This window comes from Thalia democratica, chromosome 8 (genome assembly GCF_965202585.1).
Source record: "Thalia democratica chromosome 8, ktThaDemo2.hap1.1, whole genome shotgun sequence".
NCBI classification, from domain to species: Eukaryota; Metazoa; Chordata; class Thaliacea; order Salpida; family Salpidae; genus Thalia; species Thalia democratica.
Genome location: NC_139172.1, coordinates 9221368 through 9241098, shown reverse-complemented (window position 1 = coordinate 9241098; position 19731 = coordinate 9221368). Strand labels below are relative to the sequence as shown.

At 25.8% G+C, this 19731-nt stretch overlaps 1 protein-coding gene across 1 annotated transcript; it reads left to right on the top strand.

Moving 5' to 3' along the window:
* Positions 1 to 13604: 13604 nt before the first annotated feature.
* LOC145842273 (kinesin light chain 1-like) lies at positions 13605 to 18225 on the top strand. Its single transcript, XM_082949695.1, has 4 exons — positions 13605 to 13812; positions 14139 to 14385; positions 15068 to 15232; positions 16139 to 18225. The coding sequence occupies exons 1-4, from the start codon at positions 13634 to 13636 to the stop codon at positions 17468 to 17470; spliced, it is 1923 nt and encodes a 640-aa protein (XP_082805821.1). The 5' UTR covers positions 13605 to 13633; the 3' UTR covers positions 17471 to 18225.
* The last annotated feature ends 1506 nt before the right edge of the window (positions 18226 to 19731 follow it).

The following is a 19731-nucleotide window of genomic DNA, read 5'->3' as shown; positions in this document are numbered from 1 at the left end:
TGGAAAATCTATAAACAACTTTTTAGTCTTCTTTATAACATTTTATTGTTTACAATCAAATAATTGTTAAATGACATCATAAATAAAAAGCTTTAAACTTATGGTCAATGTAAAATTTAAGTTTAAATTATCAAAATATACTTATAAACTTTATTTTTTTGGAAAATATTTTTATCTATATATAGCTGCAACTTGTTGTAGTAACAATATCAAGGCTATTTTGGATATTTTTCTACTTAGTTTCAAATTAAAGAATTAAAAGCTAGACAATAAACTGATATAACATTTTTCTTACTTAGACAAAAACTACCTGATTACAAAATTTTAGGAGTATTGAAAATAATATTCAAAAAATAATTTTTTGATTAAGGTAAATTTATATCAATAATGTTTACAAACAAGTCTAACTAACTAAAAATAGGATTAAAAGTTTAATTATCATAAATTTTTTGTGTGCAGATTTTGATTAATCTTATCCTTTTAGCAGGAAGTTTTTGGCTTCATTTACAACATACTGGTATTAGCAGGGTCATAAAACCAATAATGTAATACAAAGTATGATTATTTATTTAATTATGGAAAAAAAATTAATGACATCTTAGTTCATTATTAAAATCACAGTCTAACCACAAAAAATTTCTAGCTGTTCAAATCTTAGTTTTTGACCAAAAATATAAAACAACAGTATTTATCAAATAAAAAACTTTATAAACTATAAAATGACATATCATTGTAAGTTGAAGAAACACCTTGTTTAATTTCCAAAAATATATTAAAAATTTAAATACTAATAAATGCTAATATGTTCAAAATAAAGCTGGAAACTTTCTGTAAAAATAATAATTTTGAACAAAAAGTGCACACAAAAGTTAGGCTAACTATTTTTTGATAATCAAAAAATTTTTTTTAAACAAGTAAAAATACACTAAATCTGATATAGCATCCAAACATAGACAACTGTAAAAAAACTATGAAACTGTTCAATTTCTGTTCTATATCCACAGAAGTTAAAATTTCAGAAAGCTAACTTGTTGCATAACCTTTACTTCAAAAGTTGTTATAATTAATAACTAGACTTCTAACAAATTTAACTTGTTATACAACTACTAACAACTAAACTTTTTTTTCAAATAATGTTATGTTTTACAAAATTCTTATACCAAACTTATAATTCAAGTTTATCACACTGAGTTACACTGTTTACAAACATTAATCTTAAAAATAAATTTATATTCAAGTAGGGAACCAATTCAATTTTAAACAATAGTTTCTTTTATGGATGGAAACAGAAAGTTATCTTTCAGTTTTAACAGTTTAAAGATATACTGTTTTAACTGCCTCTTTAACATTTCTATTTACACTTACAAGTCAAACTTTACTAAAGAAATTCGAATTATTTATTTATTTGAACAACATTTTACTTAACCATTTTAAACAGTCTATCAAGAAGTATTACGAATAATAACTTAGCAAATCTTTTTTTTTTATAGCTTGAAAAACAAAATAAAACCTATTATTAATGGCCTTAGATTTACCAAATCATAGATGTATTTAGATAATTCTAGATTATATAAAATAGTTAAAACACATAACAATAAATATTTTAAATTGTGTGTAAAATATGGAAAACTTAATTTTATTTAGTAAAATTAAGCTTTATAACTATCTTTAAGGTTTAAACATAGATTCAAACATATAAAAAATTATAGAACATAGAAAAATAAACATTAATAATAGTTTAATCTTATACCACCATAAACAAATAATCAAATTAGACACCAAGCAAAAACAATTGGTAATAACCAAAACTATCATAGAGTATTTGTGATTGGAAAGAACTTCAGGAAGTATTTTTTTTTAATTTTAAAGGTTTTTTACTAAGATTAGATAAAAAGTTGTGCCTTTAAATGTGGATGAAAAAAGTAAACTTGTTTATGTACATTCCAGTTTATTTATTTTTTTTTTCTGTCTATATATTTTTATATTTTAGTAAAAATTAAAAGCAACAATTTTTGATTATATTAGTTGTCTTAAATAATTAAAAATAAAAACTTATTTAAAATATTCCATTGTATAAATAAATATTTAAAAAGTGGTTTAAAATTTAAATAGTAAGTGTTAGAATATTTATTGCAATATATTATCAATTTACCTTTTGTAAGGATTTATGCCATGTATTTTACTTATAACTAACTTATTTGACACAGGAATAATTTGAATAAGTTTCTTTTTTAAATGGTAAAACTAGATATTATCTAAGAAATAGGACAACATATTTTTATTTAGAAATATATTAGAAGTAAAATCCTCTATGATTAAGAAAAATTTTAATTATAGTTATAAAAAACTGTATTAAAACTCAATTTCTGATTTATTTAGGGGAGTGTCACCTTATGTAAAATTTTTATTAAAGACACAATTTTTAGACAATTTAACTAACTTTAAATAACTAAAATACTTAACTAATAGTAATATACAAAATAATCATAATAAAATCATGAGTGAAAAAAATAAATAAAATATACAAAATAAATATACAACTTTGTTATATTATATATTAGAAAGATAAGTTGTATTTAATAAATCTCTATAAATATATTACATTTAAAACAACTTACATATTTTAGATATAGTAACCTTGTTCTTTTATTACAAATTTAAAATGTAAAAAACTTTTTCATTAAAATTTAGTTCAAATATTGTGTGTTTTATTGAAAAGAATCATTGAAACTTTGAGTTAAAATCAATGAATTATAACAAAAAAATGTAAAACACAGTATACATATTTCATAACATTGTAATCTATACATTTTGAACAAGGTTACTATATCTAAAAAACACTATAAGTAATTTATTTACAAATGATTTCATAAAGAAACTAATAAGTCAAGTTAAAATTTGCATTATAATTTAATCTATAGGCTGTCCAACATAAAAATAACATTTTAAAAACAATATTATTTAAAAAAATACAATTTTTACCTCACAGCTACCAATGCGCCATAACAAAATTATAAAGGCAGCAGTGGTAAGAAAATTGTATATGGTGAATTTCAGAAAAATGGATGTAAATGAAATACAAGCTTCTCATTGGTTGTGAACTGCTCATGCGTAACTGGAGTGTTTCTTTTTTATCTTTCTGTTCACTCTTCATACATATCAGCAGTACTTTGCTACACAAATTTTCTTCTCTTTCAACTGTCTAGCTTGCAGTAGAAAACATAAAAGTAAAATTAAGCTTGACTGATATTTTAGTGTTTTTTTTCATTAGTATAACTTAATTAAGTTTGAAAAATGTATGTTTTTTTTTGGTAACTATTTATTTGTAGTTTTTTCAACCAATTAACAAAAGTCAAATACTTACAGCTAAAGCTTTAGTAAATTCGTTATGCTTGATTTAACAAATAAAACTTTTCATTATATTAGTTCTGTGATAACATCTTTAACTTTATATTTTTAAGTTAGTTTGTAATAAAAAAACTATTAAAAATTTAATATATGTAATAAACTTTTTTGATTATACTTAAGTTATTCAAATACCCAAATTTTGACTATTTAATTTATTAAATTGATTTTTTAATTTTTTTTATTTTGCTTTTTTTTTAATTTTTTTTACATAGTGCTAAAACTTAATATTTTGTTACTAGCCTTATTTGTTTTTACAGAATTTTATTTTTATTAAAAAATATATTTTACTGCACAAGCTTTAAATTTTTCGAAAGTGAGCGCAGCTTAAGCCTCTAAAGTTTAGAATTTAGTGTTAAATAAACAGTGGAATAAAAATGTATTTATTTTTCTTAAAACCTAAGGCTTAGGTAGTAAAGTAGGAAATAAACATTATTTGATTGAGATTTCATTTTATTAATTTAAGTTTAATTTGTTGCTTTAATGTTATAAATTTTCATTACCTTCTTATCATGTTTAATTCAATCTCAAATTTGTTTTTATATTTCAAGTAAACAAAGTAAATCTTTATCTCTAGTTCGCACATTTAACTCTATTTTTAAAGTTTGTTGTGAGTATATTATTTTATAACTTTTTTATACTAATAAAATGTCTATACTAAAAAATGAGGCTCTTAAGTTTTTTAATGAGATGCATTTCTTGAAAACTATTCTTTATTACATTAATATTTACTTAAAGTTAAAATTTTTATTACAAAAAAAACTATCGAAAAACAACAATTTTAAATTAAAATAAATGGTAAATCATTATTTCTTAAGTTTGCATTTTCCGTTTAGTTAGCACTTTTTACCCAAAAAACTTTGTGTTAAAAAAGCAAACATTTTTTTTAATTTTAAGAAAGAAGAATTAAAGTACTTACTAAACATTAAAGATTTTTAATTTTTAATGAAATTAAACGGAAAACAAAAGGAAATATTTTAAATACTTATAAAAATGTATAAAAATAAAAGGGAAACAAAGAACAGTTAACATCTAAATTCTCTTGACAAAGTATATACTTAAAAATTTAAAAGCCCTTCATAAAACCTACACATAAAAAAAACGAACAGTGAAGTTTACTTTAGCATAATTTAAAATAATAATAAAAAAAGAAGGCAATAACCTTATTGAACTTTAAGAAACTGAAATTACCCTTTTAAAAGACTCAAATTGATCACGATTTCTTTAGTTCAAACTTCCCGTTGATATCGTACTTTTTAATTTTGTTAAAAGTACAACCTTTATTAAAAGCTTACCGTAAATCAAATTAATAATAAATTTATATATGCATTAAAAGATACGTACCTGTAAACGATTTTGTTGCAAAGGAAGAAGTTTTATACTGTTTTTCACCACATAAAAAAAGTGTTTGACTTTAACTTATTTTTAATAAACAAGTTGTCTACTTTTCTAACCAGCTTATTAAACGTAAAACATTAAAACAACGACTATTTTTAAAAGTAATACTCTGTGTGTGTCTAAATAATTTATCTTTTTAACACAACTAACTTATGAATTTTACTTTTCAATATTACGAAGTTCTTATAGATTTAAATACATTAAATATAATAAATATAGTAAATAAAATGTGTTTCTAGTTTAACTCAGCTTGTGGTTAGTAATAAGTTGCTTACTCTGTTTTTATTGAAACGAAAAAAAAATAATTATCAACAATTAGTTTAAATTCAAGATATGTTCGCTTTTAAAACGTAATTTGTTTTATATGTTATCAATATGCTTTGAAAATAAAACAATCTAACGTCAACTTATATTATATAACAACAAAGATAATAAGGGTAAAAAATATCTATTAAGAAACTACATGTTGATTGTATAAGATTTAAAGTAAAGTAAGTTTAAAAAAACTACAATTGATAAAACCACAAATATGATGTTTTAGTTAGGTAGATAAAAATGGAAAATCACTTTAAAAAAAGCTTAAGTTTTAAACAAGCATGAATTATAAATTTTATACTATATTAGAAATAAAACTTTGTGCATAAAGTGATATAAGAATAATACTCTACTCTCGTAGTTTTTAGATTTTACTAGGGTTTTTATTACATTTATATTTAAAATAAAAATTTACAATTAAGTATAAAAATTAATAAAATTAAAGATTTATTCTTAGCTAATTATTTGTAAAGTATGGAATGGATGTTATGTAAAGACTTTAAATCATTATGTAAAATAAGTTTAAAAAAACTACAATTGATAAAACCACAAATATGATGTTTTAGTTAGGTAGATAAAAATGGAAAATCACTTTAAAAAAAGCTTAAGTTTTAAACAAGCATGAATTATAAATTTTATACTATATTAGAAGTAAAACTTTGTGCATAAAGTGATATAAGAATAATACTCTACTCTCGTAGTTTTTAGATTTTACTAGGATTTTTATTACATTTATATTTAAAATAAAAATTTACAATTAAGTATAAAAATTAATAAAATTAAAGATTTATTCTTAGCTAATTATTTGTAAAGTATGGAATGGATGTTATGTAAAGACTTTAAATCATTATCTAAGTTGCTGAAGCTATAAATTTTCGCAAGGCTTAAGATTAAAGACTAAATTTAACTGTACAAAAAAATATGGTCAAATTGAAAAAATAAACAAGTTCTTGTGACTTATAAAAAGCAAATAATAATTTCTGATCTAGTTTAAAATGTTATATAGTGATTTTATAGATTGTTATTAAAAAAAGGTCTTAGTGCTATAACGGTTTACCATACAGTCTAGACTCTAGAGTCTTGACAAGTATGTCTGTTTCATTTTGTATTATAACTAAAATTAATTCCATTTTTATTATCTACATATTTCTATAGATAAATGACTTTCAAAGCTACTTTTTTAAATTTATTTTTAAAGCTCACAAATTTAAATAGGGTTAAAATAGAATCCTTTTACACCAAATGCCGAACTAGTAAGTCTTAAAAACTTAAGTTTAACCTAGTTTTTATAAAATTAGCTTTAACAAGTTAAAACTAACAAATTGAATCTGTACAGTATTATTAGATATTTGAAATAGTTCAAATTTATTTACTAAAAACTTAATTTTCAATCTTTTAATATAGTTTTATTTTAAAGTAAATACATTATAATACATAGCTGTTAATGTGTTGGGGAAAATAAACTACTAAACTTATGTTATGTTTTAACTTAGTTAAGAGGGTTGCAGTTCAGGATATTTAGGATAAGTCAGAATAGTTTGAAGTTTTTCTACAAACTAATGCTAAATAAAAAATGTAATTATGGTTTTGAAATTAATTTTATGTATTTGATCAATAAAAGTTCTAATATTAAATTTTAGGTTACTCAAAGGCGTTGTTTCAGATATCCACTACTTTTTTTGAATAGGTAGAAAATAATGCAAGTTATTATCTTAAAAGTAGCAAATCATATTTGCTGAGTCAGTAAAAAAGCTTTTTTGTTTAATTATTTTAATATATTTTAAAACCATTATTTTCTGGGAAAAAATATAATTACATCATGTAACTTAACTATACAAGTATGTTAAATATAAAAATTATAAAAAAAATATTTTATTTTTGCAACAAATGCTATCAGCCTAAAAATCAAAAATCTTGCAAAATTGAAATTTTTCTGAAAAATTGAATTAGGCTTATGGTATGAAAAAAAAAATTGAAAACAAAAATAATTACAATTTTTAACTTAATTTAATAAGTATGTTAAAAAAAAAAAAAAAAAACTTTGGAGAAAAGGTTATAAAAGTAAAAAATCAGAAATAAACCCAAAAATTTCTAAGGGGCCTTACTGCAAAAGTCAAACCCCAATTTGATGGAAATTATTGTGAAAAGCAAAGCAAAAAAACGTTTTTAAGAATAAAAAAAATTCCAAGTTAGCATTAAAGAAATTGAAAATAATTGGTTTTAAAGTTTGGTTTATAAAAAAAAACCAAAAAAAGCCATTCAAGCCAAGTTCACGCTCGTATTTTTAATTTTAATCTTAAATTTCATTTTTTTTAATGTTTGGATAAGGTGGGTTAGGAATAATGGTATAAAAAAAACTTTATTTTTTTTTGATGACTCGGCAAATATGCAAATGATTTGCATGATTTTCAAGCTACTCGAAAACAGTAGTTGAAATCTGAAGCTACCCATTCAAAGAGGTCAGGCACATTAAGATTCGTGAATTTTTATCAAAACTCTATTTAAAGTATTTTCTACTACCCCGTTTATATATTTTATGATTCTGTGAACTCAGCAGGGTTACCAAAAAACCTGGGTTCTGGAAAAACTTTGAATGACAATTTAGGCAAAAAAATCTTAAAATCCTGGAATTTTAAACCTTTTTACATTTTAAGTAACAAAACTTCAATTAGATACAAATAATATGTCATAAAGATAAAAAAATGATGTATCATTTATTTATTTTTATTAAAAAACACATTTAAAGTAGCTTTACAGTATATTTTCAATGTTGTTATATTATTAAGTTTGAATTAAGTTTGATTTTAAACTAAAAATGGACCAAAAAACTTGTTTTTAAAAAACCTGAAAAAAATTCAGAAAGCTTTGAAAAAATTTACAAAGTTCTTTGCAACCTTGAATCAGACAGAATTCCAAATCACTTCTTATGGATTTTATATACTTAGTGGAATTTTTTTGTAATAAAAGTACTGAAAATTAATATATTATTAAATGTGACCTGATGGTTTAGGGGTCCTAATTGGAAACTCTCTGAGTTGAAAGTTGCAAAATCAAAACCCAGTGGTGGATACTAATAGAGAAAAAAAAATTTACAGAAAAAATATATATTAATAGCTTTTTGAGACTTATGTTTTTACCATTAAAAAAATCAAAAAATCAAAGGTTTTTTTATAGTAAAAGGTTAGAATAAATACGGACTATTATTTTTGATACCCTAAAAATTGTTTTAAATTTTTACTAAACTAACACTTTTTAATTAAATCAATTTTGTAAGAAAAACCTCTACTTAATTTTTATACTTATTTAAAATAAAATTCAAAATTAGTTTTTTTATTGACTTTTAAAAAATTTTTATGTTCAATTCAAATTAATAGGAACTTGTGTAACTCATTCACTTGACCTTCAGAAAATGTTTATTGTTGCAGAGGGGAGAGTGAGTGTTTTTTCTAAAAAAAAAGGAATATTTCCTATAATGTTTTTATAAGTACTATTTAAATAAAAATGTCACTAGTAACTGTTCTGGACAAGATAAGTTAAAAGTAGTTCATGTTAAAAGATATCCAAGTGGTGTACAACTCAATAAGAAGTTTTTTTGTACACTAGGTCCTAAGACCAATTATTTTGAGCTTTTTTTGTGTTGCTCAATAAACAATTTTGAATATTAAAGTATTTAAATGACTAAAAAAGTTTTATTATTTTAAATAATACGGTAAGAATATTATAATTTTAAGTATCTCAAATCTTCCCATGGTTGTGTGTTGTTCTTTGTGATTTTTTTGTCTTTATCAAAATTGTTTTAAACAAAAAGTCTTTTTATTTTACAAAAAAATCTACAAAGTTCTAAGTACTTGTTACATTGCCATTAAGTACTTCCAAAAAATTTTGTCTTCAGTAGGCAATTATATTAGAACTCTATTATATTAGAACTAATTTTTGATAAAAAATGTAATGAATTAAACAAAAAAAAGTTTTTACTACACTGATTTTTTTTGGATAAATGAAATTTTATAATTTTCTTTAAAAAAAAATTAAAAAAAAAAACAATTCTGAGTTTTACTTATATTTGCTTAAGGCTGAACCAATTTTTGATTGTTTATAAAAAAGTGTACAACATGATTTATCTTTTGTGTATAAAATTACATTAACTTTTAATAATAATAACTAACGGTTATGAATTTTTAAGCAAAATGATGAATATTTCTTAATTACTAGTAAACTTTAGAAGACAGTGATCTTTTTAGAATTTGATTTAATACCAAGTTTCTTTAAAAGGACTCATCAGTTATAAAATTGATATTCAAATAGAGCTTTAAATAGAACATTATAAATTTTAAAAGACTACAACATTTTAATAGCTCCTTATATATATTTTTAAGTTTAATAACCTTTTAAAGAGTTTATAGCAGGGTTTTTTTAAAGTGAGCAATATTAAATTACATTTAGGAACTATTTTTTGGGTAAAAAATGAGGTAAGAAAGTGCTAATAAAAATATATGATTTTTACCACAGGGTTGCCACACACTCAGATAAGTTTGAAACTTTTGAAAACAGGGTTGCTACTTTTTATGCAAAACAGCCAGCTTGAGTTACATGAAGCTAGCCTGAGCTTATGAGAAAGTAAAAAAAGATTCAAGTATTAAAGACAGCTATACTAAAGCTGAAATGTTTAAGAATACCAAAAAATAACAAAAAAACTCAAAATATAAGGGTTGTCAGACACTCAGAATAACTAAATATATTTTGAATAAATAAAAAAACTCAGGCTGACCTAAGATTGTTTGCTTTTTCTTAAAAACTCTGGGTAGTTAGATTTTTTTAAATTTTCATGACAGCTTTAGTTGATTGTATTTCAATATTTTGTTATTTTATAAAATCAGTTCTCTTCAAGAACTTGACTTTAAAATTCTTATTTAAGCACTTTTTTGTCATGCAGCTAGCTCTTTACTACTCTAAGAAAGAACATTGTATTTGCACCAGAGACAAAAAAAAAAACTAAGAATAGTTTAAGATCACTCAGAACAGTTTTTGGTCACACAAGATAATTCAATTTTTCCGACAATTTTCAATTAAGTCACTTATGCATATTGTGCTTAAAAAGGATGATCATGTACAGGATAAACAACAATAAATTAATAACTAACACAGTAATGCACTAAAATAATAAATCAAATTAAAAAAAAAACTTTCATTTTGATGTTGACTTAAAATTTTTTAAATGTTGTTTTTCTCTCTCTTTCAGTTTCCTGAATATAAAAGATCACCATTTGTTGCAGTCTTTAGCAAGCTCATCCTTGCTGATATCCTAGCTCTTCATGTCAAACTTTAAGACCATGATTGTGTTTGCCAGTAACCAACTGTTTATACGACAGAGGCTTTTAGATTTGCTTTTTGCCATGCTTAGAACGTGATTAATTTTGAACTAAATGAGGGTAAAGTACATAGTGGGGATACCATCTTGAATTTTCCTTGTTTTTTATATACTACAGAGGCATTGTAGATAAAAAGTGTTAACGTTATTCTTCTGCATGCTAGACAGTGTCCACATTTTTCCACCATATCCTTGGTGCAAATGTTTAACTTTTGGTTTTTGCAAACTCTTGTAGTAAGACAAGCAATCATGCTTGATATCTTGCCAGTTTTTCTATTGATTTCTGAGTCCTTTTTACTGATTTTTAATAAACAAACTATTTTTTGAGATATAGCTGGTTAGAGTTGTAAAGTACAACTAGTTTCTTATGATGGGAAGAGAAAACTAGAACAGCAAAAAATAACAATTTATTAAAAATCTATCACCTGCTACATTTTTTGAGATAATCACTTCAAAATTTTAAGAAATTTTCTCTGGATTAAAATATTAAAAAAAAAAATTTTAGAATATTGATAAGTCTCTCTTAATTAATTTTAAAAAATTCAAAAATAAAAGAATTAAAAAAAAAAATATCTACTCTTTTTGTTTATTTTTAAGATAAAAAATGAGTCTAAATTATTATAAATATTGTAAAGAAACATTTCCTAAAAACTTGAGGTGTTTACTAGATTTTATAATTCATAATATAGGAGGTGAAAGATTTTAGTGAAACTGTCTTTTTTGAATTTTTAGTTTGTGTCTCCCATAAGGAAGCTATTGTACGCTCCAACTTCGACTGGCTATGTCTCAAATATAGTTTTAATATTAAAAATAATTAAAAATCAGTTTTTAGCTTGGTCTCAAGACTCTACAAAATCAAAATGTAAAATAGTGATTTTTCCCCTGTGGCTTTAACTGCACAACCATCAAGGTCACTCAGGACAGCTTTTGGTCACTTGCATAGATGGGTTGCTACACACTCAGATGACTCAGGTTATTTTTTTAAACTCAGGCTAACTCAGCAAAGTTTTTTTTTCTAAATTAGGATAATTAGAAAAAAATCTTAAGATAGTTTTTGAATGATATTTAGTTGTTTTATTTGCAATGCTATTAATAGCATTATTATATAGCCAATTTTGTTGATGAACTTGATTCTTATTAATTTTTGAAAAAAAAAAAAAAAAAAAGAGTTTCAAAAAACTCTGGATGAATCAAGGCTGTTTTTTTGACTTATTTGTTTTTCAAGCTAGAGACCTAAAATGTTCAGGAAACATGTTTTAAAAAGTTAGGTAAGTATATAGTTTTGGAGCTTTTAAAGATATTAAAAAGTTAAAATTTAAGCAGGGTTGCAATACACTCAAAGCTACTCAAGATAAGTCAGGCTTTTTTTTTTGTAAAATTCAAGTTAGCTTAGACATTTTTACAAATTCTTAGCCTATTTTTTATTTTTTTTTATAAAACTTGTATTTTAATAAAGTTCTTTTGCTATTATTTAAATATTTTAAAATATTTAAGCTTGCTTAACAGTATGTTTTAGTTTTTGGCTCATGATAATTACTCTTTTCTATTTGCTCAAAAACTCACCTAGCTAAAGTAACTCAGGCCACTAATTCTCAGGCTAATTTTAAATTTAAAAAAAGGTTTTATTTTAATATTTTTTTCCAAAATTTGAAAAAAATAGTTAAATTGTTTAAATGTAAGTAATTATATTGACTTACTGTAAAAATTTGACAATCTTTGAAAATCAAAAAGTATATTTTTAGCTTAAAAGTTTTCATAATATTCCATACATTGAACTCACAGACTTAAATTCCTGATATCTCGAAAGTTAATTTGAGTTTTGTTAAAAGTGTCTGATATTTATGAAATAACTTACAAAATAAGATCAACCTTTAAAAACTAGGTTGACCTCTCTTAAATATTGTTAAATTTATTGTTTTTAAATAGCTCATTGTAAAGTTTACTTTATTGTTATTTATTTTTATAGTTTTAGTTTTGAGTAGTAAACATTTTTTTTAATATTAACTATTATTAGTACTTAGTTTTTCATTGTAATTTGCAAATCATTAAGTTGTTTATTTTATTTTTATCTAATGAATTGTTTTTTAAGTGAAACGTCCTAATTTGAACAAAGTTAAAATTAAATTTACTGTATTGAATGCTTGTGTTAGCACTGATAAATTTCATAACCATCTGCTTTTAATCTAATTAACTTATTGTTTTTTTAAGTTATTTGTTTGTGTAAAGAACTTAGAGGTCACAACCTCATTGTGTGTATATATATATATACAATCATATTTTTATAAACAAACAATTTTAGTTTAATATATAAAGATTATCGTTTAGCGTTCTTTGAAAAATGTCTCATTTTAATAAAGAATCATAAATCAGTTTTCTAAAACTCTTAATATTTTTATTAAGATTTATCTATCTAAAGTTTTTGTTTCTTTTTTATTTTTGTAATCAATGTTAAAGATAATTGTATGGCGTTTAAAAATGTGTACAAAACAGTATATATACTATATGTGTCATTTATTACATGTGCTGCATTGTAAATTTATATGTATACAAATATCGTCAAAGTGAAAAAGAAGCTAAAGAAGTTGATTGTAAATATATTTCAAAAAGTGTAATTGTTAATGATAGTTTGATGAATTTTAGTGTTATTTATAAAATTTGAAGCTTTATGACTGAAATTTTATTCAGAGTATTTTTCGTTAGTCACGTTTGAATTTTCTCATAAATGAGAGACAATGAATAATTGATATTGTGCAGTAAAAGCTGCCCAAGTAGATTATAAATGCAAACACTTTACTTTTTCTCTCAAGAGTTTTGTAAGTTTTAGTAGTTATTGTTTGCTACCAATTGTTTTGTTAGATGGTATTATAAAAATCTAGATATGTATTTTTAAAGCAGTGAAAATATTAGTTGTTTGTTTATATTTAAATAAGTAGCAACAATTTTTGATTAGTGTTAGTATATGATATAAGTTTAATTTACAGAAATAAATTTTAAGCAACTAAACTGTTTTAATAAGAGTTTTTTGACTTGATAATTATTAGCTTAAAACTGAAATACTAAATACACTTTGAAAAAAAACAACAACAGTTCTTTATATCAACTTTTCATTTACAGTTTTTAAATATAAATAAAAAGCTGAAAGTAGTAATGACGAACGACAAAGGTGACACTGCAGTGCTCCAAATGCCAGATATTGCTGGCAGTGAAAGCGTGCAGCAGAACAGCTTGGTGGCAAACACCAGAGCGGTTATGCAGGGCTTGGATCAGCTGAAAAATGAACACAACTCAATACTCCACAGCTTGCTCGCAACTCTCAATGCCATCAGGTTTTCAAAACTATTATTTTTTAAAGGAAATAGAGCAAGTTTCTATAGACTATGCAAATTATTATAATATAGCAGTAAAGTAACAAATGTTAAATAAAAAAACTGTAAAATTTGAATAATAGTTTGTTAAAATAAAAAAGACATTAGAAGTTTTAGTTCTCTAAAAAAGTTGTGAAGAGTAAAAAAAAACCTTGATGTGTTTATTATTTTCCAACAATAAAAAACTTAATCTAGGTACTTGCAGATATAAAAAGATTAGTTTTACTTGGGAGTTTACAACGATACTACTTATAATTGAATTTTAATGCATCAATATAATTGAACAGGAGAGAGAAGGATGAAGACGTGAACTTGGTAGAGGAGAAGTCGAACATAATCAAGAAGTCATTGGAAATGATTGAGTTGGGGTTGGGGGAGGCGGACGTCATGCTCACACTGAGCTCCCACCTGAACACGTTGGAATCGGAGAAGCAGCGGTCGAAAACACTTATTAAGAGGTTGTGTCAGGAAAACACGTGGCTGAGAGACGAACTTGCCAACACTCAGAGCAAGTTGCAGTTGAGTGAACAGAAAGTTGGTTGATTTTTTTTTCTAATATGTATTTGATAAGTATATACTTGCTTGATATTTTCAGATGTTGTTTAATTTATAATTAAATTAAGAAGGAAGTACATTATTGATAAAATTTTATTAAGTTTCAAATATCACTACTTAAAATCACTATATTCATGGTTGTCAAAAACCTGGAATTTGGAAAAAATGGAATTCAACAATTTAGGCAAAAAAATCAGGGAAAACCTGGAATTTCAAACAAATATCATTAAAAAAACTTGAAAAACCTGAAGTTTTAGACTATTTTTACATGTAAAGTAATGAAATTTCAATAAGATGCGTAAAGTCTATAATAAAGATATTTTTTTTATTAATTTTTTTTTTCAAGATAGACATTAAAGTAGATTTATAATATCTTTTCTATGTTGTTCTACTATTTAAGACAGTTTAAAATCTTAAATTTAATTTTATACATAATATAGACCAAAACAACTCATTTTTTTTTAAAGTTAAATGAAATGTTAAACTTTTTAAAAGGATGTTAAAATTTAACTTGATATTGCTATAACTATATACGGTTTTATTAAGTATTAAAATTACCTTAAATTTATTGTAAATCAGTCTATAAACATTGAAATATGATAATAGTTATGTAAATAAAAGAATAATTAATACAAATTAGGTAAAGCCCTTTAAATTGTAGGTAGTTCAATTGGAAGAGGAGAAAAACCAACTGGAATTTTTCAATTCTATCAAAAAGTACGATGATGTGTTGCAAGGTGATTCGGGTAAGGAAGGGAAGGAAGCCGGAGGTAAAAAAGGAAACATTGATGCCGATTTGTTCGGAAGTGGAGCTGCTCCCGAACAAGTAATTAAAATTTTATGTTTTATAATTCATTTTACTATAAATTACTCATTTACTCTACATTTTGTTTTGACCGAAGCTTTTTGATATAACCTTTTATTTTCTTTTCAAGTGATAAAAATGATTAAAAAGTTACGATTAGTTTTAAAATAATATTTTCTACTTTATAGTTTATATTTATAAAAACAATTTACTTAAGTTCTTTTTATTTTAGACGAATCTTTTCGACATAACCCTATGTCTTTTTAATAAATACAAAATTACATGCTAGATTAATTTATTAAGAGTTTACAAAATGTGTTTAAAACACATCGTATTAAACTAAAGTTAAATAAAAATGCAAAATTTAGTGTGGTTAATGTAAAATTAATTAAGTAAGAATATGCTTACTTGTAAATATTTAATAGTACTTGCTCTCAATATGATGCACTTTTAGTGTTTAATTTAGATTTTGTTTTTCGATTAGTATCGATTCCAGGCTGTGAAGTTCACTTTGTGGCTTCTAAGTACGCTACTAACTGTTTACTAAAAAGCATACTCTTACTTAACTTTTGTTTACTTTAACCGCGCTGAAAAATTGATTTTTATTTAAAGTTTAATTTTATACGCCATATCTTTAACACATTTTATAAACTCTTAATTTAGTTGGTAAATTTATATAAATTTTTATCATTTGAAAGGATATAAAAGGTTATTTCTAAAAGCTTCTTCTTATATACAAAGAAAATGAGTAATTTATTTTTATTAATATTAAATAGCAAATGGTATTTAAAAATAGTAAATTTTTTATATGATAGGTGATATTGTTTGAGTTATACATTATTTTTAAAATTGTAAATTAATTTTTGTTTATTAATTAAAAAAATAAAAACTTAATTTATTAGTTTAAATACATTTTGTTTGTTACAGACGACCAACGAGCCTTCCAGCCTGCAATCTCCGTCCATGACCACGATCAGCAACTCGGCGGCTGCCAGCGGCGGGTACGAGATCCCGGCCCGCCTGAGGACCCTGCACAACCTCGTCATACAGTACGCGAGCCAGGGACGCTACGAGGTGGCCGTGCCCCTTTGCAAGCAAGCGTTGGAGGACCTCGAGAAGAACTCGGGTCACGACCACCCGGACGTGGCGACGATGCTGAACATACTGGCGCTGGTGTACCGCGACCAGAACAAGTTCAAAGAGGCGAGCAACCTGCTCAACGACGCCCTCACCATCAGGGAGAAGACGCTGGGTCCGGATCACCCCGCCGTGGCGGCCACCCTCAACAACCTCGCCGTTTTGTACGGGAAGAGGGGAAAGTACAAGGAGGCCGAGCCCCTTTGCAAGCGGGCTCTCGAGATCAGGGAGAAGGTTCTGGGCAAGGACCACCCCGACGTTGCCAAGCAACTGAACAACCTGGCGCTGCTGTGCCAGAACCAGAGCAAGTACGAGGAAGTGGAGAAGTACTACCAGCGCGCGCTGCAAATCTACGAGAACAACCTGGGGCCGGAAGACAACAACGTTTCCAAGACGAAGAACAACCTGGCCACGGCCTACATGAAGCAGGGCAAGTTCAAGCAGGCCGAGACGCTGTACAAGCAGGTGCTGACGCAGGCGCACGAGAAGGACTTCGGCAGCATCACCGACAAGAACAAGCCGATCTGGATGCACGCCGAGGAGAGGGAGGCGCACTCGCAGTTCCACTCGCAGAAGGACTCGGCGCCGTACGGCGAGTACGGGGGCTGGTACAAAGCGGCCAAGGTGGACAGCCCGACCGTCACCTCCACCCTGAAGAACCTCGGCGCTCTGTACAGGCGACAGGGCAAGTTCGAAGCGGCGCAGACGCTGGAGCAGTGCGCCAGCAGGTGCGGAGGGGGTCAGGTGAAGCTGGACAAGGTGAAGGACGCGCCACAGTACAACAAGAACCAGCAGGGGGAGGAGAGGGTCGAGTGGAGAAGCGACGGGAGCGGGAGCTTGCGGAGGAGCGGGTCGTTCAACAGGCTGAGGGCGAGCTTGAGGAGGAGCAGCCAGAGGTTAGTCAGCAAGTTCACAGGGCAACCGGAGGAGGAGCACCAGATGCCACAGGGGCAGCCGGGACTTTCGGGCTCCATGCTGAACATCAGTCAGCAGCAGCAGAGCGCTATGAAGAGGGCCACTTCGTTGGGAGTCCTTAACTCCAGGTACGAGCAGCAACCGCCGCAGATGAGGGGAGGTTACATGAACAAAAACAATTCCAACAAAAACGCAGAAGCGCCTTGATTGTGGTGCTTTGAAATTATTTGCTATTTATTTGAAGTTTATTTAATTTAATTTTTACAAAAACTTGAACAGTAATAATTTTTTCATCAATAATGCTAATCTACAAGAAAAGCATATGAACTTATTTATAACAAAAATATATATTAGGTGTTGGTTAATATTTTATAACTTTAATAACAGCAGCATATTTAATTTATTTTTACTTGAACAAACTGAAGTTATTCTAAAGATTTTGTTATAAAAACTACTGATGAAGCTATTAAAATAATCAAAGATATAAGTATATATATATAACATTTACCAGTCGAAATTTATAAGTTTTATTAGATTTGTATAGATTTTTTTAAATTTATAATAATTTTTAAAAGAAACGATAAATTTAATATAAATAAATAGTGATTTGGAACTTTATATTTTAAATTATATAAAAAGTTGTAAAATTTATAAAGGTTATATTTAATTTTAACATGAGAGCTTTATTCCATTATGTAATATCATCGTTTTAAGTGTTTCTTTTGCATGCGTTGAATATTTGTGGTCACATCAGAACATATATAAAGATTAATTTAACAGTTTAATTTAACTTATTACTAATTACTTAAACTTAATTTTCTGTCGTAATGATACTTAATAAATATTAAAATGTGCAATTTTGTTCTAATGCGTAAAACAAAAAGATTTTTTCATTTCCTTGTTTTTTGTTTTTTTAAAACAAACATTTGTCGCTGTTTTTTTTCATGTAATAAATTTCGTTAGAAAAATTAAATAAAACTATAGTAATTTCATAACTTAAAATTTAGCTATTAAGCAATAAATTTGTTTTTTCAAGTATGCTCAATCTTTTTAAGAAATTATTGAGAATATTTTAGTCTTTAACAAAACAGTTTACCTTGTCTATTCCTTTTAATTTTTATACCTTAAGCTTATTTATGACATACTTTTTAAACATATTTTTAGGCTAATTAAATTTGTAATGTTTCTAGCAGGTCAAATTTATAAAAAAAAAAAGATGTAAAGTTTTAAGTATTTTTGTGTAAGTTAATACTCAGCATAATATAATGCCATTATAGACAAAAATATTAAATAACTAAATAAATTAAAAATAATGCAAACCGGAGAACAATTCAATACAGGTCATAACAAGTTTTTTACATGTGAAAAATATATTTTTTCAATAATTGTTGAAAAAAGCCACTGTGTAAACATCGATACATCAAAACACTGCAACAACAAGCGTGTTGATTGTGAAGTGGAAATCGTTTGTGACGTAACACAAGCTACTACACGCTCTTTGCCGCCTCTTGCGTCCAGTTATTTCGTGCACACGGCTCCGCTTTGAAAGTAATTATTAATAAAGCGCTGCATCATTTTATTATGTCACTTATCGGAGCGCTTTACGACTTTAAATGCCCGAGGTGGTGTTTTTTACGACTGTCCATATCTGAGTATTAAAGGTGTATTGGAATAATTTGATGCACAAGAAATTTAAATTATGCTAAAAAACTTGTTTTATTGCATATAGTTATTAAATTATAAAAACAATTTTGTGAACGACATATTATGAAACCATTTTATATTGTATATTGATCACCGAAAAAAAGTTATCAGGAACTTTGGTCTAAGTACCTTGTGTACTAAATTTAAAATATTTTTTTTACAATTAAGAACACTCAAGTTTATATTGTAATCAGTTTTAATAAATCCTAAACTTTAAAAAAAGTTTTAGTAATGACAGAATGAATTATTTTGTATAGAAGCTTAAATAGTATTTAAATAAATAGAAATATATTTAATTCTCAGTCAAATAAAATGTAACTATAATTAAGTTGATCTTAATTATGTTTAAAAAACAAACTATAATTAGTGTTAATGAAATAAAAAATAATTAGTAAAATAGTGCAGTATTTTGTTTTTTTAATCTTCAAAGATTTACAAGCTAATTACTTTTAATAAGCAGTACAGATATCGATTTAAAGAACTAAGTCAGTTTAATTTTATAATGTTTAAACTACAAACATATATAGCCAGTAATTTACTTACACATTGCAAGAGAAAAATAAAATTTTGTTATACAATCATTAATGTTGTAATTATTATACTAATCAATCATTAACATTTAAAAGTTTTTATAATCTACCATTCAGAAGATTTTTAAAAACAGTTTTACTTAATATTTTTTTAGAAATTAAAATCACAAATTAAAATAAAAAGTTCTAAGTTTTGTTTAACTTTAGAAGATGAATTACTCGCTTTTTTGTAAG

Coding starts and splice junctions, on each gene's coding strand:
- LOC145842273 (XM_082949695.1), top strand. CDS start 13,634: ATGACGAACGACAAAGGTGACACTGCAGTGCTCCAAATGCCAGATATT. Junction 14,386..15,067: donor TGCAGTTGAGTGAACAGAAA/GTTGGTTGATTT, acceptor TTTAAATTGTAG/GTAGTTCAATTGGAAGAGGA. Junction 15,233..16,138: donor GTGGAGCTGCTCCCGAACAA/GTAATTAAAATT, acceptor TGTTTGTTACAG/ACGACCAACGAGCCTTCCAG.